The 24,859-nt window shown below is 39.4% G+C and overlaps 1 protein-coding gene across 32 annotated transcripts in view; it reads left to right on the top strand.

Moving 5' to 3' along the window:
- Positions 1-24,859, top strand: part of LOC105928222 (calcium/calmodulin-dependent protein kinase type II subunit gamma) — a 69,930-nt gene that overhangs the window by 3,311 nt on the left and 41,760 nt on the right. For 21 of the 32 annotated variants that reach the window (XM_036141956.1, XM_036141953.1, XM_036141943.1 and 18 more), the window contains exons 2-5: positions 6,011-6,120; positions 16,993-17,052; positions 23,638-23,692; positions 23,826-23,891. In XM_036141956.1, the coding sequence (XP_035997849.1) occupies positions 6,011-6,120; positions 16,993-17,052; positions 23,638-23,692; positions 23,826-23,891 (291 nt within the window). The remainder of the gene's footprint in view (positions 1-6,010; positions 6,121-16,992; positions 17,053-23,637; positions 23,693-23,825; positions 23,892-24,859) is intronic. The other 11 variants (XM_036141945.1, XM_036141939.1, XM_036141957.1 and 8 more) reach the window with 1 other exon arrangement.

Raw genomic sequence — 24,859 nt, 5'->3', positions numbered from 1 at the left:
TTTGTGATATCTTGCAGCTCTAGGCAAGATATTGCGCAACGAGAGTTTGTTGCAGCCATTTATTATTACTTCCTCAGATCTATTCTTCTCAAGTCAACAGCTTAAACGAACAGTCCTCATTTGACCCCTTTTGACATTTTGTACTTTTTCAGTTTTGGGTGTTATCTTCCTAGCGATGTGAATTAGAGCCGTTATTAAATGACTCTTAAAGCAAGAAGTCACTTAGTTGTTCGGCGCCATTCTCGCTGCCATAGTTGCCCAGTTGTTACTTAAAGGAGCTATAAGTAAAACTGATGTCTTGTCGCTCTAATCGGTACAACAGCTCGCCAATCAAAACAATCTTATACGCCATTTTTAAACGGCCTGTTACTGTTGTGAATTTTTTTTACTCACACAGGATAGGTCAATGATGTTGTATTCTCTTTTATTTCTGGTCCGCTTCTCTTACTGGCCTCCATGTTAGCAGGCTGCTGCTCTTTTTTGCCAAGATAAAATACCAAATGCTGCGCTCTGTGTTGGGAACTCTAATATGATTGGCTCAGGAACCAGGAAGTAAACACGAGCTATACTCTGAACTGAAGTAGTTCTGGATTGTACCTTTTAGGTTTGAAAGGAGAAAAATGTGACTTAGACATTATTGAGGGAGAGGACCTATTGTTTATAGGGAATTTTATTTTCATCCTGGGTGACAAATGAGAATGATTTAGGTGGATTTTTTTTGCAGTAAATATCTTACGTATAGCTCCTTTAAGTGGCGTCCATCTCTCCGTTTCTTACGTCATTGAGCCTCAGAATGAGGCGGTCGTTAAGCTGAGTTGGTGAGTAACTGCGAAATGGGGATACGGTGTAAGCTTTTTTTTCCATTATAAACCAACTGCTGTTATTTGCTGGTTCTGTGCTGTCAGGTTCATTATTTAAGTGCACAGAACAGTCCAGACCAAATCACGGAGCAGCCTTGTGAAATTCGCTTGTGGCTGAAATTGTCCAAGATGAGGATAAAAAGACAGGGTGTTGGGCATGTGACAAAAAGAAAGATGAGTGGTTTTCTTTTTTTTTTTTTTTTTTTGTAAATTACTTTGTCATCGCGTTTTTCACCATCATGGCTGCACAATCCACGTTCTGCTGAAATTGTGTTGCATTAACATGTAGCTCCACGTGCATATAGTTAGGCAAAAGCTTAACTTTGAAGTTTAAAAACAGTCTGCCATCACCCTTACTTGCCACCCATCACTCCTGTAAACCCCAGCCCGTTGATGTTTTCGAGCCCAAACCCAAAAGAGAAGATACTAGGCTACATTACCTGTTTTTATACTGTAGCCAATTATGACTAATAAAAAGCTAAATGTCCCAAGACAGCTAAAAGGGACTGCTAAATTTGCAAAATCTGATTTTAAAAATGAACTGATCACCTAAAGTTGCTTTTGGGCGTCATGCTATGTTAAACCTTTCTATGTCCAACATGCTCCTGAAAAGAAGTCTTAGTGACCAATGATATCCATGATTATGGATTTCAGTTTTGTTTTTTTGCCAGGGGTTGAGAAATTAGGTAATTATTGATTGGTGTTTCGTTTCACTAGACGACGTTGAGTTTAGTCCCTACCGGAGGCAGATAGCAGAGATCGAAATGCTTAGTGATGCAATATTTACAACGTCTGTGAGATAATTGATAATTGTTGATTCTTTTCATTCATTAGGCCACATTAACCCAATGATGACTTGTTTGTGTTTGTCTGCCTGGAAACTTGCAATGTAGCCGTTTTCTCTAAGTGGGTCAAAGGCCTGTTATCACTGGGAAGGCCGATAAAAGAGCTTTCCAGTGATGGAATGTTTTAAAGCATTCAAAGCACTGCTGTTGGATTCATTTTAGCCACTTTCCTGCATTGTGATTAGTTTTCACGATTTTAAATTTATTTTCTGCTTCTGTATTTGTGCAAAAAAAAAAAAAACTATTATTGGAAAAACTTAAATAGGGAAAATAAGAGCATTTTTTTTTGTGTAATGGTATGTAAGAGGCAATATGGTTTTCTCACAATTTGTGGTATTAATTGTATTAACGATAAAGTTATCCCAAAGGATTTAAAATGTCCTCACTATTTGGCAACATATGTCACTGCTCCCACAAACTTCCCCCCCCCCCCCAGCGTGTTATAAGCCTGGCATTTGTTTATTTTAAACAAACGCCATTTTTGGTTATTTGTTTTCCGTCATTCTCTCCATGTTTGAGAATGACGTAAAACAACCAAAAATTGTGTTTGTTTATTTTAAACAAACACCATTTTTGGTTGTTTTAAGTCATTCTCTCCATGTTTGAGAATGACGTAAAACGATTATTAAAGTTCCCGGCCGGGAGAAAGCCTCCCGGTCTAAATGGCTAACACGCTAGCCGTTATTAGCTCGACGCACACTACCCCATGCTGCGCCCCTCCATCCAGCCGCATAAACCCACATTATATAATTGATTACATCAGCATTGAAATACGCGGAGAAACATTATCATTATCTTAGCTGAACAGCATGCAATAAGCTTTTAAAGTGGAATACGCATGTACCATGATGACTTTACGAATTTCAATGCAATTTAAGTAATTAGCAACTTACAGTCACAATAATCTTGTAATCTACGGCGCACGTCCCCCTGGTGATAATTGGGTATGTGATGGTGGAAAACCCTGAGAAAATGTTGTGCCGTCTTTTATTTAAAAGTTAAGTTGACTTATGGGCATTTTTTTATTTATTTATTTAAAAAGGTCCTTTTTTTAATAGTTATGTGTCACCAGCACAAGCATGAATAACACTGCGGTTGAATGTTTATGATGAAGTCGATCTATGATTAAACTCTGATATGGCGGGAAACTGAACATCTGAGAGGAATCATCGCGTAGTTTGGCTGATAGTCACTACTTTACCATCTGCCTCTAAAATGAGCTCAGAGTAACGTGAGGACCGCACATTTTCCCGTCAAGTTTTACTTTTTTTTTATTATAGATTCCAACTTTTTGTGTGGAAAGTGGCGTATGCACGTTTCAGGCCCCATTTTCTGCGTACGCAAGCTTTACAAATGAGACCCCTTATCGTTCGACTCCAGGGATTGTTGCTTCACGTCTGGCGCAGGTGTGGCATCGCTGTAATTGGCGATATCGTGCCTATCGGATCGATAGAAACGCATCTGTTGCATTACTTTTGGTCGCATCGCTCCTGTGTTACGCCTGTAAATAGGAATAACATGTAAGTTGGTTGCTCCGGTCGCTGAAAACTAGAGATCCACCAATCCAGATTTTTCTGGTCCAATCCAATACCTGGGCTAAGCGCATCGGCCGATACCGATCCGATATTACTGTTGAATGAATAAACCGTGTACCTTGCCATGGGAGTGAAGTTAGGCTTGAAATAAACATTGTTAAAGTAAAGAAAGACCGGAGAACAACACTGAGGGATAATGTGACGTCAAACCACATTCCATCTAAAAAGATACCTTTTAGTTCTTCACAAAACTTTTTCAGTTCTTTCAATCTAAAATAAGGAAATTTTTCTTATCGGTCCTCTAAACTGTGAAAGATAAGGCCAGTAGATCTGGTTTGTGCTATAAATCGGTTTGGACAGCTTCACACAGCACATGAAGAAGGCATTTTCGCCATCAGCCACTATACGCCACCTCAGGGTTTCCGCTACATGTAATTTATGTCAGCGCACTGCCACGGCAAAATAAAAGCCACCACATATATGGTAAAGCATATGAGAGATTTTTACCCCATATTATAAATAGCCTTTATTTGCACACTTATAACAACCATAATAGACTTTGATGCAATCAACTGGGTTCCCTTGGACAGGAAATCTTTTGACCAATCTGTATAATCTGATTGAATTTGACTTTGGATAGTGCCTTGAGATGACATGTTTCATGAATTGGAGCTATGTTAATAAAATTGAATTTAAATTTAATTGAATAATCCTTGTTTGAAATGAATTGAAATATCACGAAACGTTAAAAGGTACTTTATTTTGTAAAACCAACATGGCCTGCTCCTTCCTGTCTGGCTGCACTGCTCTCAGGAGGCAAAGAAAGCTAGAGAGGACAGTCTAGTGTTTTCCATTTAGCGTCTATGTTGCTATATTTAGTAACTTTTCAGACCCTTCTAGCAATTTTCTTTCAAAAAGCAACAAGCAACAACGACATTTAGCGACTCTTTTTGTTTTAATGGCGACGTTACCAAAAGTACCAGTCATTCTGCTGGGTTGAGGGTTCCTGCTTCCCTCAGCGCTGTCTCAAAGGTACAACACAACTGCTCCTGCCTTGTCACGTAAAGATAGTTTTTAAAGTAGTCCTTTTTTGGTCCCTGAAACTGTTGCACTAATATAATTCCCTGAATTTGATTCACATGCAGCTTCACTTATTCACCTCGTTCACTTTGTGTGTCTCTGATGGCTTTCTATCTGGTACGGTTTGCTTTATGGAGTGTGGATTCAGCCATTGTATTAAAATTCTGTTTTTAAGAACTTTCTTTCGGCTTGGCAAAAGCTCTCCTACAGCCTGGCTCACAAATGTATGAACAAATATCCAAGTTAGATGATAATGGCACACATACACACACACACCCAAAAAGAGAGAAGAAATAAAAACACCACCATGGTTTAAAAAAGAAAAAAAATCCTAAAGGAAACATTGTACCTCCTGGTCGAAACCAATTAGTGGCTTAATTTCAGGTCTGAATTGCAGTTTCCAACTTAAAATGATTCAAATCCTTAAATCAATTGTTTTTAAATAAACTCACTCATAGAGTAACATACTTTTTAATTGGTGCTTGTTTGCCCGTCACAGATTAGAGCGGGTCCAAGGAAAATCTTGCTATTCTGGATCTCTGGTTAGTCGATCGGTGCACCGCTATGTAGGACCCAACAGCTTAGAAAGAGATGAGCCGATGCAAAAAGTTTGATTTCTTGTAGCTGAAAGTCTTTTCACATCACTAAATGTGAATGCTCAGACTTTTAAACGACGAAAAGAAAATCAGTGTAAGGTGCCAGTCCTGTTCGTCTACCCAAATCATCATCATCATCATCATCATCATCATCATCAGCAGCAGCCATGGGAAGACGACTTTGGTCCAATAAAGATATACTGGCCTTCATTCGCAGCTGCCATTTCCACTCTTTGCCCTGTAATTGAGGGAAATCAATGGCACCAATTGCGCAGCCAGTGTACACACCTACACATCGTCCAAAGTGGATCTGGCCCCCGCTGCCCTCTGATTCTCCTCTGGACTTACCTCTGCTTTAGTCTCCGTGATCGTTATGTTAATGTATAATTAGTTTTATTTTTTATTTTATTTTTTTCATTGCTCTGTCGCAGTTCATTACCGTCGAGGGACTGACTCGTACTTGTGTCACCTGTCACCTCTCATTCGCTGTTAAATAATTCAAAATACGAGCAGAGTGCGGCAGAAAGAAGCGGCGGGTCGCGTGTCATCGGGAATAATGAAGAGTTGCTTTCACATGACAGGAAAGCTAGAAATCTTGCTGAACGCGCAGGCTGGTGTAATTGTTTTCTAAAATACGTGCAGAGCCTTTTTTTTTTTTTTTTTTTGTAGGTCAAAGTGCGACTCTTGCTTTTTGAGCATATTTTATACCAGTGAATGTGTGAACTGTTAAGTTTTAGCGAGAAATTTTGTGCTGCAGTTTGTTTGCCTTTGAAAACTGACTCCCCACCCCTTTTTTTTTTTTTTTTTTTATCGGTTGAGTTGTTGCAGGTTTATAAAAGAATAGCAGCAGAGCTTAAAAGATGTGACATTACTGATGATTAGTTATCTCACCATTTCATCCCTTCTAAGCGGATGCCCTGATAGTACTGACTGTATTTTTTTATTTTTTTTAAAAGCGTGCGAGCGAGCGAGGGGTAAATGCACAAATGTGACTAGACTGAAGCGCAGCTTCAAATGTCACACTTTGTTGAATGTGCGAGGGAGCGCATGTGAAAAGGAACTAATCTTTGGTTGTTTGTGCTCTTTGTTCTTAGGGGAGCTTTTTCAGTGGTGCGTAGGTGTGTAAAGAAGTCATCGGGACAGGAGTATGCTGCAAAAATCATCAACACTAAGAAGCTCTCTCCAAGAGGTACGGTATCCCAAGGTACACTTGCACGAATAATGTTCAATATTGATTCGACTCGATGGTTTATGTGGCAAAAATCGGTTGTGCTTATCAAACGACTGCGCATTCAGAAAAGTAAACAAAAGTCAAATGGACGGTGCATCTGAATGCATTAGAATATCATCAGTTATTCAGTTCAAAAAGCGAAACTGAAAAGATTGTCTCCATTACACACAGTGATACATTTTAAGCATTGATGTTGGGTAGTATTGCTTATAGCTAATGGAAAAACTAAATGTCTGACATATCCCAGTTTATTGGAATCAATGTACTGTCCACTGCGTTCAGTATATTATTGGCGCTCCTTTTGCATGTATTACTACATAAATACAGCTTGGCTGGTAGGTAATATGCCTGTGGCTCTGCTGAGGTGTTAAGGAAGCCCAGGTTGCTTTTATAGCACCATTTAGCTTGTCTGCATTGTTGGATCGCACACTGTGGTCGTTAAAGCAGGTATTGCTACTTTTAACGCTGTGTACAGCAGCCAAGTCCTGCTCCATGAAGCTTGTCAGCAGAAGGAAGCATCAAGTGCTCTAAAATTTTCTGGTTGACGGCTGTGCTTTGTGTTAATGCTTGATGACTTTGGACTTTATAAAGCACAGTGGACCAACCGATACGGCTCCCCAAATGATCACCAACTGTGGAAACTTCCCACTAGACCTTAAGCTTTGACCCTCTTCTGCTTCCTCCAGACTGTGGGACCTTGATTTCCAGAAGAAATGCAAACACAGGGAATGTGACAGTTGTAGCCCAGGTCATGGGTATGTCTTGTGTGCGGTGACTCTTGAAGCGCCAACCAACTCAAGCCTCAAGTTGAGCCTTATTGAATGTCCCTCAAACTCAAATTTGCTTCACAATTTTCTAAAAGCTGCAGTTATCTGTTGTTTTTTTTACTGCATGTTTTCCTTCCACTCAACTTTCCAGGATTATGTTGGTGTAGAGCGCCCTGTGAACAGGCAGCTCTTTCAGGTGCGACCCATTCTGGCTAATCCTCCTAACGGAGGGTATCAGTGTCCGCCTGCTGGACAACTGTCAAGTCAGAATATTTCTCCGCAGCAGTGTAGGCCATAGCAAAACATTTCTGTTTTAACAATCTTTAGTAAATATCAAAAGTATCTAAGATTATTTTTCATGTATCCATTAGCTCTAAACTGCAATCCTCAGAATTAACACAAAATAACACTCAACACAATATGTCAGTGTGTAATACATCTATATTACATCTATATCCATTATGATATATTTTGCTATAATATCTGAGCTAAACGCTTTTATTTTTTATTTTTCCAGTGTCCAAACCCTGCATATGTAATAATGACACGATGGCTACCATTTGTTTGGAAAAATGTCCAAATTAGCAGATTTCTTTTAATTCCACAGCTATTACAGCAGCTGTACGAGCCCACCAGCAGAGGAATGCTTTTATTAAGCTGTTGTCTCACTGGTCTTATCAGCAACTTTGTAATAGTTTATTGATGCTTTTTTTTTATAAACGCATAATTGAACAAGTTGCTGTAGCTGCTGATTTGTGTGATTGCACCGCTGTCGTACAACTAATCGATTCTGGCTTCCTCGTCTGAAGGCCGCGGCCATGGGACCCAATCATAAGTGATAAAACGGGGCTTTTCTTTTCAGACTGTCCTGGTTTCTTCCCCCTACGTGCGTGTGGAGCGCACTGACATCTGTTGCGGCTCGTAATGATGATGAAATACCCGACCGCCGCCCTCTTTTTGTTCTATCTGGCAAATTAAAGACCCAGATCTCTTCATAGTTTTCACTCACACCTGGTTTCGTCGTTCTTCTTCTCCTCCTGCCTCCTCTCATTAGCTTCTCACCTCTCCCTCATTGCCCGTCTCTGGTCTTTCTGTGAAGGGGGATTGGTTTGTATTGAGGCTAATCCACTTATGCTCAATGTATCTTCATCAACCACTAAGACCCCACAGCGTCCATAGGCGCCTCCCCGTTTGCCCTCTTGTTGACTGTGATGGTATTTGTCTGCGTGAAGGAGGCTAAGATCGCACAGAGTGATGCTAATAGAGCATGTCTGTTTGGTGCGAGCTTGTAATGCTATTATTGTTCCATCCGTACCATCAAGTGTCCACATAGTGCAGCGTGTAGTATTAATGTCCCAGGCATGAAAAGTAAGAGCTCAGCAGAAAGCTGTGGGCTCTTTACAGAGGCAGAAAGTACAGATGTGTGTGTGTGTCTGCCTAGAGAAGGGGATGAATTTTAAAAGCATATTCTTGTGCACTGTTCAGAGATGCCTCTCACCAAAGAAGCAAGATAAATGGAAACCAAACGAGAGATGATAGTGTGGGTAGGTTTAGTTTTGTGGTTGGAAAATAACGAGAGGCAGCTTTTACTACTGTACGGCTGATCTGCACCTACATGCAAACAACAACACGGCGCACATGCAGACGCTCTGTCTGATAGGATTGGAGTGGTGTCTTTTTTTTTTTTTTTTTTTTTACCCTGACGAGATGAGTGTGGCCTCCTGCGTGGCCTGGTGGATAAGCTCTGGTAAATACTGTAGCAATCAGAGGAAGGGGGCAGAAGGAAGTAAAGAAGGAAGCAAGAAGGAAGCCATCGCAAAGGAGATGGCTTTTGCTACTTTGAGTAAAAACCAACTTCACTGTAGGATTTAAAACAAAAAGGCCAATTTATTTAAGACAGAATAGCAACAATTATTCCTTTTAGCTGCTAAAATAATATATATTCCATATTAATAAACTTTTGTCATAAAGAGACCCAAGAAAACATGGCACAAGGATCAGCACATTTGCTAGTTTTAAGGTTTTATTGTGTAGAATATTGTATTTTTTTTTTCCATTCTGCTCTTAGAGTACCACTGGGGAGATCCTAGAGCGACTAGATATTAGAAAATCATTAGTTTTTCATCTTGATAAGCTTTATGTTCACAAAGGAATCCCCGTTTTATTCACTCCTTTTTGTCATGTGATTACAGAGCTTCTGCTTTTCTGAACTTTTGAGTTAAGTGCACCCCTTCTGTGTGAGGTGTGTTTTTTTTTTTTTTACTGCATTGAGACTCTAAAAGACTACATATATTGTATACACTTTGAATATAATTGACAAAATTAGTAAATGGTCCTTTGCAGCATTAATTTTGCACAGTGATATTGTGATGATGGTGCCTTTGTGAAATTTGTGCTGCTCTAAACTAACAAGGAGATATTGGCTGACTAAGTACCCGGGTTATCCGCTCTGTGTCCGGACATGGTTTACAGCAATACTCTGCTGGGCTGTGGTGTTTACATGATGATCCATCGGCACTAAGGGACCCAATGTGGTGACGTGTTTAAAGCCCCTCAAATTCTCCTTCCTAAGAAGTCTTCACAATGTCTAGATGCCTAAATATATTGAGTTTCTGCCAAACGATCGGCTGATCGACACTTTGTGTTAACAAGCAACTGTTCATGTATACCTCATAAAATATAATCAACAAATTATTTGGTTTTGCCTGGTTTTCTGTCTCCTGTTTTATATTAATGTGTCTCATGAAATTGTGGCATTTTTTTTATAGAGGTTTTCATACCATGCAAATAATATACTGGTCCATGCCTTGTTGTACATTAGTTACTTTTACATGGCGGCACTAAAAAGCGTAGGTGTAATGTGAGCATCTGAGCAGAATGAATGCTCTAATTTAGTTGTTGAAGTGACACTGGAAACTGGGCCCTGCTGCATTGTCTGCTGCGACTGTGTGAGGAGGCAGAGAGAGGGAGGATGAGACCGAACGTTCATTTTTTACGGCACAACCTCAGCTCTCGTCCTAAAACCGCCACTCTTACCACGTTTAGTTGCTTTGTTAAAAGCTATTATTGCTTAGCAATTTCCTACGTTTTAATCAGATTCAAGTTGTTTAGATCTTCAGCTCATGTAGTCTTATTCTTTTTATTGTATTATTAGTAATTGTATCATTTTAAACCAATGTTTTTCTCCTAAACAAAAATTTGACATAGCATCTCATGCACTTCTTTTTAGATCGTAGAATCAGTGCTCCTTTGAGGTTTGTGCAGCCATTCGGTGTTTAGGTCCTTCGCTGCTGCATCATTTTCTATTTCAGGTGTTATATTAATAATTCCTGCAGAGCTGCACAGACTGTATAGAACGTGTCTGATATTGGCCAGCTTATTTTTTTGTTATCTTTAGTTTAATTGATGAATGCATGATTTGATGAGATTAAAAACATACATTTTTTTCAAAACCTCATTTTACAAAACACAGTAAGTCGCATTTAAGGCGCCTTTTTAGTTGTCTCGAGGTGTTAGAAGTCAGCCTGCGTCTGTTGCACCCCGACTCGCCAAGTGAGGTAGTCACAGAGCCGCATAGAAGCAAGTCAGCTTTACGGGCCGTGGGAGTGATGATGTGCTGAGGTGTGGTTTGTGTGACTAGCGGTCTACAAGGTTCACAAACAGCTCAGGAAATAAAACCAGATGAGATTAGTATCAAGGTAAGATATACAATTTAAATTTGAAGCATTTGCTCAGATAATTTTTCCAACATAGAAACAACTTTTTGTAATCTTCTTGCTTTGCTCATCCAATAGTTGTTTCTAATAGCAGAGGCAACGTCACACTGTGTGAGAGGAGTCGCTGTAAAACAGGGTTTTGCTATTGGAAACGAAACCAAAATAATTACACTAGTGTTTTAAACAGTTTTTTAGCGTATTAGCTCTTAGCATGGCTAGAATGGCCAGCACCACAAAAACAGAAGTGTCTGGCAATCTTGGAGTTAAGAATAAAGATCGATATTCACAAAAGAATATAAACAAAGGACAACCAACCTTTCTAATTCAGCAGGTTTATTGATGATTGAAAGATCAGAGTGGAAAAGCATTTCTAGCCTTTCTACTGACAGTTTTGCTCTCCTGCGACCTGAACGAACCACAAAACTGGCTCAACTTGTCAGGGAAAATAGTTGCTTTTGGATAGCTTCTTACATTCCTGGTTTTTTTACTTAAACACCTCCCTGGCATAAAAAATGGCTGACTTTTACTAGTCATCCTACAATTTACTCCAATCAGTGTTCTTGTTAAGGCGACCTGTAAAAACTAACTTTGACCAGCCGGTCACCAATCAAGGCTGATCAAGCCGTTAATCAGTCAGTTACTGATTAAATGTAACAAATATTGACCACAAAAGTGAAAGATATGCCGAGGGATCGATGATGGATACAACTGTTTGAAAAATCTCCATTTATGTACCAAAATGTATATCTGTATGTTTTTTTATTTTTGAGGATCTCAAAGCAGAGCATTCTGTATGTTGACGTGTTTAGACTGAAAAAGTTGGAATTTGGATTTTTATTTTTGATTAAATATTAATTAATATGAACATTTTTGACCAGTCAGATCCAACTGATTATTTTGATCATTGACCTACCTAAGATCATCAACTACCTACCATTTTGTGCTTTTAATATAAGCAATCTCAACTGCGTCTTACAGCTGTACTGCCTGCTGCACACAGATTGAACATAGACACATGCGTTTGTGTTTAAGCAAATCAGGACCTGTGCATCTATAGTTAGTGAGGATGCCAAGCTTCATCCCTGAATTACTGCCACCACATTATCAGCATCGGCTTTCCTCGCCTGTTTTGACAGCATTTCCTTGTCCTAACAGCTTGGATCAAACTCACCCCCCCCCCCCCCCTCAAAAAAAAAAAAAAAAACAGATTGAACCGAATTCTCGAGCCTTCAGTTGAACTGTCAACTTTGTGTGGCAGAGAAAGGCGCGTGTGTAAATGTGTGGTTCTCGTCATCCTTCGCAGCTAATGCAAGATGGCTTTGGGCCTGCCCCGTGGCAAAGCAGATGGCCAATTAGAGAGCAGCAGGAAGTGCCAGTAATTACCCTCCAGCCCTTTCTTTCCCGTCTTCCTTTACCACACACTCTCTCTCTCTCTCTCTCACACACACCAACAAATAAGAAGATTGAATGAATTAGAGCTGCAGCGACACTGCACTGAGGTAGCCGGTTTTACAAGCACACACTGAGGAGAACCGTGATCCTCTCCCAGCAAATGGACGCGCCACGTAATCCTCCCTCTATCTCTTTCTCTGCCTTTCCCTCCATCCTGCGTCACCGGTGTAATTAGGAGGGGGGGGGGGGTTCAGGTCTCTCTTGCATTCAGCGGTTTCCTCACAGTCGAGGGGAAACGTACACCCCCCCAGAGAGGTTAGTTGAAGGCGCCATGTAAAGAAAGCGCTTAAACTACTTAAACTCCGTCTGTGTCGACAAGTTAAAAAGGATTTAAAAGCCTGCGGGTTTTTACCTGATTCTGCTAGAATAAACGTATATGCTAATGGTGCATGGGGCAGTAAGATGAGCGATTGGTTGACGGCTCCGCTGCAGCTTGTGAATTTTATCTGGGGTTGTTGCTGCTCTGGGGAAATGAATGCAAATCTTAGGCAGCCCGTCTCTGTGTCATGTAATCGCCATGGAGCTGTGTGGAGTTAGTTGGCTTAGCCACAGCGATAACACACGCGCGCATCTACACACACACACCCCGAGCCGCGGTGGGTGGATCCTCCTCCATGTTACGCCACCTGACCCGTGACCTCAGCTGCTGCACTGGGGTTTTGTTTTTCGTGGCTTCGGCATCCCAGAGCGATTAAGGTGGTTCAGGAGGAGCTGGTTTTACACGCCAACGGCCCCCGAAAACACCACGAGCTCTTGGAGCGGCTGCAGGATTCTGTTTAATCCTCAAACAAGCATGTTGGTTTGGCCACAAAGTATAAGGAGTAAATACAACGGCGTTCTACTACTGGGTTTCATAGGAACCGCGTCTGTATGCATATACAAAGTTATCTAAAAGCTTACACTCAGTGCAGCACACAAGCTTGTTTTATACCCGGAGATGCACCAACCTGAGGTTTTGTTGCATAATTTTAAATCCTTATATTAGATTTTTATAACAATCCTACACACTGCAAAAAGGGAACTAAAAGTAGGTAGAAACAATATTGAAATTGGTGTATTTTTCCTTGATTTGAGGAGCTAAATAAGACTATTTGCCAATGGAATGAGTATTTTTACCCCTAAAATAAGATCATTAGATATCTTGCATGTGAAATAAGATAATGGAGATGAATTGTTCCTATTTTAAGTGCGAAAATCTTATTCCATTGGCAAATAGTCTTATTTACCTGCTCTAATCAAGGAAAAATACACTAATTTCAAGAAAATTTCACTTACTTTTAGTTCCCCTTTTGTAGTGCAGCAGATTTCAGGCAAATGATTCCTGAAAGCTGGGTTGCTTTCGCCCGTTTCGGGGTTATTCTGTGCATCAAGCGGAGAACTAAAAGTATCTTGGTTATCTTGTGAGGGGTTGGGATCGAGCGAGAAATGGATCAATGGATTTGATTGGGCAATGCTCCGGTCTGTTGTGGTTAAGAGAGAGCAGCAAAGCTTTAGGTTGTTCTGATCCATGCATGCTCCAACACTCAATAATGATTAAGATTACAGACTCTTAGTCAGGACGACTTCAAGGTGCCTCCCGTTAGATTCTCCAGGCATGTCTCACTGGGAGGAGCAGAACCAGAACCCCCCTGGTAACATTTCCATTCTGGCCTGGTAATACTTAAGGATTACTCAGAATGAGTTGGAGAGTGTTGCAGAGTCTAGAGTTTCCCTCCTGGACCGGTTACCCCCAAGACTTAATCCCAGATAGACAGAAATCTGAATCTGCTAAAACTTGAGAAAAATGTTATCCATTGTTTTCTTCCTAAGAAACATAAATAATCTCCTCCTTCACTTCTTCCGCTGACAGCTCATTATTTTTTTTTATTGTTGATTATAAGTAGTGTTGCACCAATACCAGTATCGGACGGGGCCCCGATCCAGCATTAAAATGGTGGTATCGGTATCGCCGAGTACCAACAAATAGGGCACCGATACAATTTTTATGTTTGTATGTCACTTGAACGCAGCCTTCTCTCTCCAGACTAGTATTATACATGTTGTATAAGTTCATGAAAGCTGCACTATTTTGGCATTTGAGAGCCAAAACTCAGGGTTTAAAAGAGATTATTAATGTAATTTTACTGTCTTACTGTTGCACTACTATTACACATGTTATAATTTCACGATGTTGCACTATTTTGGCCTTTTGAGAGCCAAACATTTATTCAACTATTGTCACCCATTCCAGGTAGGCAATAAAAAGTTCTACTACCCTAAGTAGTATGCAGTTCAAGTATCGGGTATCGGTATCGGGGCCAAAAAATGGCATCGGCGAAACACTAATTATAAGCGGAAGCGTTTCCACACGCCGTGGATGACAGCAGATGTCATAAAGTCACTTTTGCTGGTTTTAAGACCAAGTGGTGTGGAGTTGGTGTTTTAACCTCTGTTGTATCTTGCGTGACAGGTCAGGATTGTTAGCGTGGCAAGTCTTACTAATTGTAAATAGTAGTCTGTGTAAACCTGAACGAATCAAAATAGAAAATAGTCCGATTCCAGTTGTCAGGCAGTTTCTCAGTGCATCTCTGTTAATCAGCTAGATGCCATCCAGGGGTGAAGTCAGGTTATTTTTGTTCTTATTCTTGCAAAAATATAAATGTCAGTGATATGTGTGACATGAAACACTGCAAAAATAAATAACGGCTCGTTTTGAAAAATTATAAGATCTCAGTTGAGGGGGGGGGGATAAACTTCTGCTGGCAATCATACTGGTTTGGAATGGGTTGTGTGTAGGGAACAAAAGGATGTCGTATCATTTACTGGAAAAGAAAATTAACAGAGGGCTTAGTCCAAGTCACCAAGAATTGCGGTTGGATCAGCTCGGCAAGGCAAATTTATTTATGAAGCACAATTCAGTACAGGGACAATGCAAAGTGCTTTACATGATTAAAATATAGCAAATTAAAACAGAATAAAAGCAAGTAGGAATAAAATGTAGATAGAAAATAGAACAAAAAAGTGGTGATTCCGTTAACTAGAACAGTTGAAGGCAATACTAAACAAATGTGTTTTTAATCTTGATTTAAAGGAACTCAGGCTTTCCGCACTTTTACAGTTTTCTGGAAGTTTGTTCCAGATAAGTGGAGCATAGGAACTAAATGCTGCTTCTCCTTGTTTAGTTCTGGTTCTGGATATGCAGAGTAGGCTGGAGACAGAAGACCTGAGTGGTCTGGAGGGTTGATGCACTGATAACAAGTCTGTGATGTATTTAGGTGCTAAGCCATTCAGGGATTTATAGACTAACAGAAGTATTTTAAAGTCTATTCTCTGAGATACAGGGAGCCAGTGTAAGGACTTTAGAACTGGGGTGATGTGCTCTACTTTCTTAGTCTTAGTGAGGACGCAGGCAGCAGTGTTCTCCGTAGTTTAAATGGCTCCCACGCGCTTCTGTACATGCCTGATGATGTCGCGGCATGCTCCTGATGAGATGACGGATGGTATCCCAGGGTGTCTCCTCCCAGATCCTGACCAGGGCGTCACTGACCTCCTGGACATCTGAGGTGCAACCTGCTGCCATCAGATGGACCTAAACATGATGTCCCAGAGATGATCTGTTGGATTTAGGTCCAGATACTGGTATCAATTCCTCCATCAACACCAACAACAGGTCTAACAACTGGTCTAATGGCTGCCAGGCTGCTGTTTTTATGCTGCACTCTTACTCCTCCCTGTATGGGTGCAAGTTATCTAAATTTAGGGGGTGTTTAATCTGCGTCTCTGTTTTGTAATAGTTGTTGCTTTTCCGTTTTCTTTTAAAAGCAGCTGGATTTTGTTACACAAAAATAGTGAGAAGAAAAACCTGTTTTAATCACAGCGATGACAAGGTTACTCAAGGTTATCTTACTTTTCAACAAGATTTGTAAGAATCTTACACCGGAACATGCCTGTTGGAAAGCTTTATTTGTTAATTTGTAGAGAATTTATAAATGATCTAAGGAGTTTATTGTTATTGGCGGCTTCTTATCCATTATACCACCAGCAACTAATTTATTTTGGTTAAACTGAGCTTGAATCTCCTTATGAATGTTTTTTTTGTTTCTTTTTCAGAAATTTAATAAAATAACCTGTCCTCTACCAGTTTTGTTAAAAACCTATCAAGGAGATCTTGACCATCAATGTTGGTCTGAAGGAGCCATTTTCAAACTAAATCCAGACAAATCTTTGAGTCCTAGTCGTTTTCTTGGGGCTTTCTTATTCTAATAATATGTTGAGTCTCTCTTTTTTTTTTTTATATGCGGTCTTTGTATTAAAACAGAGGCGTCATCATATACACATATGGAGCCTAATTTGTCTCCAGTGTGATGTAAATAAAGCACGGAACATCCTGCAGCTATTTGCATCATGGGCAGCCTCCTGTGGGCTCTACCAGGTGCTGCTCAGGAGTGTTTTCAGTCGTGAGAACGCGTCGCCATGCAGAGTCTCCTGCTGCGCAGCGCATGGGTGGAAAAAGCAGTTGTGCAATCGGAGCGTTCTTGGTACACGTCTAATGGGCTGGTCTTGTTGCCTGGTTCTGGCTCTCTGCTCTGTGTGAATGGTGACGTTTTAAGCAATAACAGGCTATCGATGCTGAGGTCAACTGTGCAGCAGAGCAGAGTCACATCGGTTTGTTACGATTTCATTAAACGTGGTAAGGAAATGCTGCTGGGAAGAGGGCATCATTTGAATAGTTTTCAATAAGTTCATAAAACCGCTAAAAATGGTTTATGCTTGTAATGATGACGTTGATCAGCTTTTAACTGCAGGCTGCGCACTAAAAATGGCCATTTCTAAAGTTCGCATGAAGTTAAAATTGTTAAAAAGCAAACCTAAGTCCCAGTTTTTGTTTTTGCCACCTTCATCTAACTTGGGTATTTTAATTCCTCCCCCAGACCACCAGAAGCTTGAGAGGGAGGCTCGTATCTGCCGTCTCTTGAAACACCCCAACATTGGTAAGTTTCTGTGCTAATAATGACCTCCTTTTTATGAATGATTTACAAATACGAATATGAAACGTAAGAAGCTAATTTTAATTGGACCAAAACAAAAATTGGTGTCATTTTCAGGAACATTTACTGACATTATAATTTCTAAAAAAAAAAAAAAAAAAAATGATTGTTGCCAACACACATCCTAGAGCTCATGATAAGCAATTGATCCATAATATAAAAAACTAAAATTGCTTTAAATACTTCCTTAAGTCCCAGTGGCTAAATCAGCCATTCCTAATCATGTAATGTTATTTTGTTATTAAAAACATGTCTGTAAAATTGCTGCTTGGTTGCTGAAGACACAAAATGGACACTGTAATTTACTGAGATTTACTGCATGTCACCGTGATTTTCCAAGCTGTATGCAAACGAAATTTCGTTCTATACGCACTCTGTGCATGCAGGATGACAATTAAAGTAGTCTAAGTCTAAAATACTGTAATATGAATAATTGGACCCTTAGAAATTGAAACTGTCTGTACAGACATTACCAGGATTCGCAGAGACACCGAGCATCAGAATAGTTTGTGATCTGGGATGAACATGCAGGTCTGTGTCACAGAGCCAGTTTATATAGGTCCTTTTCTCTGGCAGCAGACGGCTTTATCTACTGTGGACGTCCCACTTATTGATGAACATTTTTAACACAAATTCTGTCTGCTTAAAATAAATAGCCTCGCAAAAACTATTAACCTCCTTCAGGTTTCTCACATTTGGTCACATACAAACTTTAATGTATTAATTGGGTTTTAGACCTTTAGACCAACACTAAGTAGTGTATAAAAGGATGCATGGGTTTCATTTATTCTTTTGTGTTTTTATTTACATATAAAATGTGCAGTTTTGTATTTGTATTTCACCGCCCCCCCGCCCCGCAAAGAATCAATGAAATCAAAGCAACAAGTCTTTTAGGCATGTCTCCAGCAGCTTTACACATCTGGAAGCTGACATTTTGTCTATTTTTTTGACAAACCTAGCTTTTCAATGAAGAGTATCTGTGGTCTGTAGCTTTTACAACAGATTTAGGTCTGGGCTTTGACTTTGGCCGTTGTAGCACTTTAAACCTTGCTTGTTGTTTTAGCTTAGCTTAGCTTAATTCTCTGCTCCGGTCTAAAGTCTTTTCGGTCTCTTAACAGGTTTTCTTCTAGGATTTCCCTGTATTTAGCTCCATCCTGTTTTCCGTCAACTTGTGCAGTTTCCTTTTCTATCCTGATGGAAAGTATACCACCACCTTACTTCACAGTGAGGATGGCGTGTATCATTGTGTTTTCCATGTAGCTGTCTGAGCGGCTCCACCCTTATTCACCCACCCGCTCTCAGTGATCTTCGTATTTATATAAATATCCTGTGTAATTTTAGACTTTTGATTTCATTCATTTTGATGACTTTCTAATATGTATGCCACGTTTACCTTTTTAACGTGATTTTTATAAAGAAAGCTGGATTGTATGTAGGCCAAAAATGCTTAATTGGTCTCATCGGACCAGAACCAACATGAGCAGCACATCTCTGCAGCTCCTCCACAGTTACCACGACCCTCTTGGCTGCTCCTGATTATTCTCCTTACCCTGCGTGTCAGGTCAGGCGAGCGGCCATGTCTGTGTAGCTTTGTAGCGGTGCCATTCTTCCTGTTTTCCTATTATGGATTGAACGTTGCCCTGTTATGTTTAAAGCTTGAAATGTGTGACCTGCCACCTCGGTTTTCACGAGCCTGTTTGCTCTCCTTCAAACCTATGAAGCCCTCACAGTACAGTATTTACTACTAATTGGGTGACTTGTTCCACTCGGTTTGTTTAGGGGTGTCTGAGTAAAGGAGTGTGAATACTAGGGATGTACAATATATAGCAAAGTGCCGTTATATCTTTATTGTAAGCTAGTTATTTTGGCACTATTCAGGCTTTCCATGGCTGTAATATATCGACAGTTGTTTAATGCAGCATAAAATGTTTTAGAAGGTGAAAAGGTAGCACTAATTAAACTACAACTAAAGTGTTTATTTACCAAAATGGCAAACGTCGGCCAGAAGCAACTCTTTTCAATAACTTTCTTCTTTTGACAGAAAATTATGTTTTTCTGCCTAATAGCTGGAAAGACCACTGATTGTCTGATCGCTGCTTACTATGAACCCAAAGCAGAAAGATAATAGGACAGTTAATTATTAAATATTGCCGAGTTCACCTACATTATAGCATTTTGGGTCTTTTTTTTTTTTCTTATATTGTGCAGCCCGAGTGAATAGAAGTACAAGTTTTTGGAATTTCATGTGTAAAAAGGAAAATTAACTACTTTGAAGTCAGCGGTCATATTATGACTGTAAGAAGGGTGTGAAACATTTTGGGCCCTGCACTAGCTGTTAAGTCATACTAGAAATATGAAGAAGAAATTCATATTTGATTTATTTATTTTTTTCCCCCCAAGCATTTAGATTCTTAAGTAAAATAATTGAACTTGTTGGAACAGCTTGCAAACAGGATTTATTATTTTTAAAAACAGAACTGCTGGAGGAACAGTGAGTCTGGTCACTGAAGGCTTTTCATTAGTATATTATTGTAGAAAATACTTTCTTTTTTAAATAAAGCACATGATTTATTCATTGTTATTTATAAGCCTTAGGGATGTGATTGTGGGACCCCATCAACATCTGTATCAGGTTTCATTGACATATTTGAGGGCCTGGCTCGTGGCTCTGCAGGTGCAACCATTGAATGCGCCTTCAACTCGACTAGGACATAAATAAATGAATTCATTCGCGCTAAGATTTCACCCCAGTCTTGCTGCTCGAATTAACATTTATTTTTCTTACTCAAAGGAGCAATAAGTGAAATTTCACCACTAGGTGCGCTGTTGAGCTTGGTCTAAACACCAAAATAAGAGGTGTGGCAAGCCACACCCCTCTCTACCTCCAAAATCTAAATACCAATTCACATGTAGGGCTGTACAATTAATCACATTTTCAATATAATTTATTTATTTATTTATTTTTTAAACGCAATTTCCAAATCGCAGAGGTCTGCAATTTTTGACTATGCAACAATTAGTGAGTCAGACGCATTCTTTAGGTATCGGTAAAATGTTTAAAGTGGGTTTGCCTCCACATGGAAGTGAAGACGGTTGCAGCAGTGAGATAATCTAACTTTATTACTTGTTTTAGAGTTTATATAACCATTCATAGCATTAAGTACAGGTCAATCAGTTTAATACATAGACTTGCTTGTTGGTTGCACTTTATGTTCAACAAGGATTGATGTCCAAATCAACTAAAAGCTGTTCTCTTGAATAATATTCTGATTAATAAAAACATTAAAAGTTCTTGTTTTAAATAGTCCTTGTTTACAAACATCTTTATTTAGAGGCCATTTTTGTAGCTTGTGGTTAATGCAGAGAAAAGTCAAAATTGCAATTTTGGTTGAAATATATCGTAGTCAGAACGCAATAATTTCTGCTCCGAGTTTAGATGCTGTGAGTATTTTAGCAACTAATCCGCACGACGAGGAAACGAATTGATTTGTTGTTTTTATGTTTAAAAAGACATCATACATTAAAGTGGGGGAAAAAATCTCATTAAATCGCAATATTAAGATAAAAAAATCGCAATTAGATTATTTTCCAAAATCGTTCAGCCCTAGTCACATGCCCATGTTGCCGGCCCGGCTCTGTAAACAAGAGAATGGAGAACAACACCAAGAGATGATGTGACGTCAAACCATATTCCATCTAAAAAAAACATACCTTTAGTTCACTATTCTTTAGCTCTTTATTTAAAACAATGACATTTTTCTTGTTGCTCCTTTTATCGTGAAAGGCAGTTGGTTTTAAAACGTTCCACATTTCATGCAGTTTGTTCGGGTTTCAGACGTTTTTCTTACCGTTTTACACGGCAGTGAGGATTAGAAAAATTAAGATGCACAATCCAGCTGCAATAGAGATGTTTAGTAGAGATGGCCACAATGAAAGGACAAAATCAATGACACCTTTACCGCCGCTTTCCTTATTTCTCTTCTGCTCATGTCCTACTTCTCTCTCGGCCCTCCCAGGCACTCGCTCACCCCTCACCTAATCTTCCCGTTATCGGTCTTGTCTGTATAGATTTTTACCCCCTCCCTCTCTCTCGTGTCCTTTCTCCCTTTCTTGACATATCTCGGCATCGTCTGCGTTCAAACTTCAGACAAAAGAGGGTCCAAAAAAAAAAAAAAAAAAAAGAGAGGCATATGGAGACACGAAAGCACAAAGAGAAGGAAACAGATGGGAGGAGGAGGGAAGAGCGGTCACACTTGCTTCTTGCTGCAGGGGCATCCTACTTCATCTTATTATACAACTGATATCCACTTTACATAACTATAACTGTCTGACGCTGAACCTAAGCTGTATCTCAGCAGGATCTCTGACAGCATCCTGCTCCGTCACTGTGTAGCCCAACTTGACAAGATTGGCCGTGGTATTGTGGCAGCAGAGGACCAATGTGCTACGTGGTTGTCTTTATTTCCTTAGTTTATTTCCCACAAACATTAAATTCCAAAGGTCTAGTTTGTTGTTTTTCTGGTTTTGTGCTCATGCTGCCACAGAGCGTAAATGGATTTTTAATAGATGTGCACGTTTCTGCAATAATCGGCTCAGCAGCCACTGTCTTATTTGCAGAGAACCTTGTATATAGAGTTGTGGAAAGGAAAAAAAATCCCCTTTTAACAGGAAGGAACCTCCAGCAGACCCAGAACCAGGCTCAATGAGAACGGCCATTTGCCTCTACCGACTGGGGGTTAGAGAAGACAGACCAATATTTCCTGTGCAAGCGAAAAGTAAAAGGCTTGTCATATTTGGAGAAAACACTGTATATAGAGTAGGGTTGAACAATATGAGAAAACTTGTGATTTCTAATTGTATTTGTAAATGTTGTAATAATTATATGAATTACAAAAGGTTAAAAAAAATAAATGTTAGTGTTTGGACTTTCTGCTTTAGGTTCATAGCAATCATAGACCCCATAATGATCACAATGAGCGGTATATGCATTTAGTGGAAAAATCTAATCCATGTCCATTACATCCAGTGTTTTGGCATTGAAATACTGTAGATTGTTTGTAACGCCTCCACCTTAACGCTTTATCAAAACATTTTATGCTGCATTGAACAAGTGTCACAAACTATATTGAAGACAGTCTGAATGGATAAGTACTTAATTATTTAGTTAACATTTATTGTGGTCCAGGCAGTTCTTATACATTACATATAGTGATATTGCAAGATCAATAAATTTGTGATATAATGCACAAGCCTAATATACAGGTGTCTGAGCTGCCTAATGTGTGATTCTCAAATAATTGATTTATATTTAATACATTAGAGTATACCTTACAATGAGGCTCGTTTGTCAGGTTCAAAGTACCTTTTGGAAATATTAAAGCACTTTTTTTTTTTTTTTTTTTTTGGTCTGTAATATAATCTTAAGCCATGTTTACATTAGCTGTAAGAGGAAAATAATCATAATTAAAAAAAGGTTTTAAAATATAATTGTGTGTAATTTATCTGTATTAGGGGTTGAATATTACTAAGAAGCTTATATATTTCAGTATCTCAATTCACTAAGTAGAGACGCACAGATCAGAAATTCGCTAACTTGCGAGTGTGATTGAGGTCATTGCACCATTAGCTGAAGTGCTCTTAAGTTTAAGGTCACAAACTGATTGCCAGACAGTCTCCAGACAGTGAGCAGAGTTCACTTTTCCACTAATTTTGACAAATCGTGTCGTTCCTGAAGAATCAAACCATCCCAAGTCCTCTACTCTCCCTCCACCACGTTTGACCAGCCACTCTTCCATCTTTTCTCTGATTGTGGATCATTTCTCTCACCAGATTTCCTAAAACCTTTAGAATTGGCTTTGTAACCCTTTCTGAACTGATTGGTCACTGATCAGTTCTACGCTTTCTTTACGGCATGATGGGTTGCTTTTTTTTTTTTTTTTTTTTACCTTCATCATGTGGTCAGATAGGTTCCAGTTGAGCTTTTTCTTGAATGTGGATAATCAGTTATTTCATGATTTATCAAGGGTGGCGAGCACTTTTTTTTTTTTTTTTTTTTTTTTTTTTTTTTTTTATCCATAATAGAAGCCAGTATAGAAGCAGGTTTGTTTGGATGATTAGTTTGATCTGCAATAATAATGTAAAAGGGGGGCACTGTATGGCACTAACTAACTCATACTGTCACAAAGCTGTGGTTTCAGACCATCATACTGGTTTCTTAAATGGCACAGCCTCAAAAAAAGCCATTTCCTTTTGCGTCATGCAGTATTACCTTTTTACATATGATTGCATTTAAATAAAAACATTTCATGCTTGCGTGAAGTCAAAATGCCTCATCTGCTGGGCTCTCCTCTAGCTCTGGAGAGGAAAAAAAACACCTGTTTTAGAAATTTAGGTTTTGCATTTTCTTTCGCTTTTTAATTTATGTCGAGATACAACCACGAAACGCTGCGGAAAACCTTGTTTGTTTCATCTCGGCGCTGGTTTTATTCTTTGGTCTCACATCCTCCCCTCTCTCTCTCTCTCTTGCAGTGCGACTCCATGACAGCATTTCAGAGGAAGGCTTTCATTACCTCGTCTTTGACCTGTGAGTATATTCTGTGCACGCACACGCTGACATTTTATCCATGCACATAACCTCGCTTTGTTTGTGTATGCTAACTTCTTTCTGTCCTTCCTGTCTCACCACGTCTCGTTCTCCAACTTCCCCTGTCCCTCAGTGTGACAGGAGGAGAGCTTTTTGAGGACATTGTAGCCAGGGAGTACTACAGTGAGTCTGATGCCAGGTGAGACCCCCCCCTGATTTAAATATCTACACACATGCAGCCTGAATTGATCAGCGTAACTCTGTGAAACATATCAATGCCACAGGCGATTCATTTTAAATGCACCACCATGTCCTCATGTGCTCACAGACATAATTGGTTGGCTTGTATTCTTGTCAGGAAACGCTTCCTCCCCGTCAACAAGTGCAGCAACGTAGCTTTCGCCCCTCTCTCACGCTGCGTCGTTTCGATCCATGTTTTCATGCAGAAAGAATAAGCTGGCGATGCCGATTTTAATGCAGCCATTTTCAGTCCAGCTCAGTTTATATAGTGCATATTCACAACACATCATTTCTGTCAAATCAGACGTATTGGTTAAAAGGTTTTTTTTTAATATAGGGAATTAGGGCTGAACAATTAATCGCATTTTCAATATAATCGCGATTTAAAAAAACACAATTTCCAAATCACAGAGGTCTGCAATTTTTGACTACGTAACAATTAGTGAATCAGATCTTTAGGGGTCGGTAAAATGTTTAAAGTGGGTTTGCTCCACATGGAAGGGAAGTGGGTTGCAGCACTGAGATAATCTAACTTGTATTAATTGTTTTAGAGTTTATATAATCATACAAAGCATTAAGTACTGGTCAATCAGTTTAATACATAGACTTGCTTGTTGGTTGCACTTTATGTTCAACAAGGATTGATGTCCAAGTCAACTAAAAGCTGTTCTCTTGAATAATATTCTGATTAATAGAAACAATATATGTTCTTGTTTTAAATAGTCCTTGTTTACAAACATCTTTATTTAGTGGCCATTTTTGTTGCTTGTGGTTAATGCAGAAAAAAGTCAAAATTGCAATTTTTGTTGAAATATATCGTAGTCAGAACGCAATCATTTCTGCTCCAAGTTTACACGCTGTGGGTCTTTTACCAGCTAATCCGCACGGCGAGGAAACAAATTGATTTGTTGTTTTGTATACGTTTAA

This window comes from Fundulus heteroclitus, chromosome 10 (genome assembly GCF_011125445.2).
Source record: "Fundulus heteroclitus isolate FHET01 chromosome 10, MU-UCD_Fhet_4.1, whole genome shotgun sequence".
NCBI classification, from domain to species: Eukaryota; Metazoa; Chordata; class Actinopteri; order Cyprinodontiformes; family Fundulidae; genus Fundulus; species Fundulus heteroclitus.
This window is presented reverse-complemented; position numbering and strand designations above follow the sequence as displayed.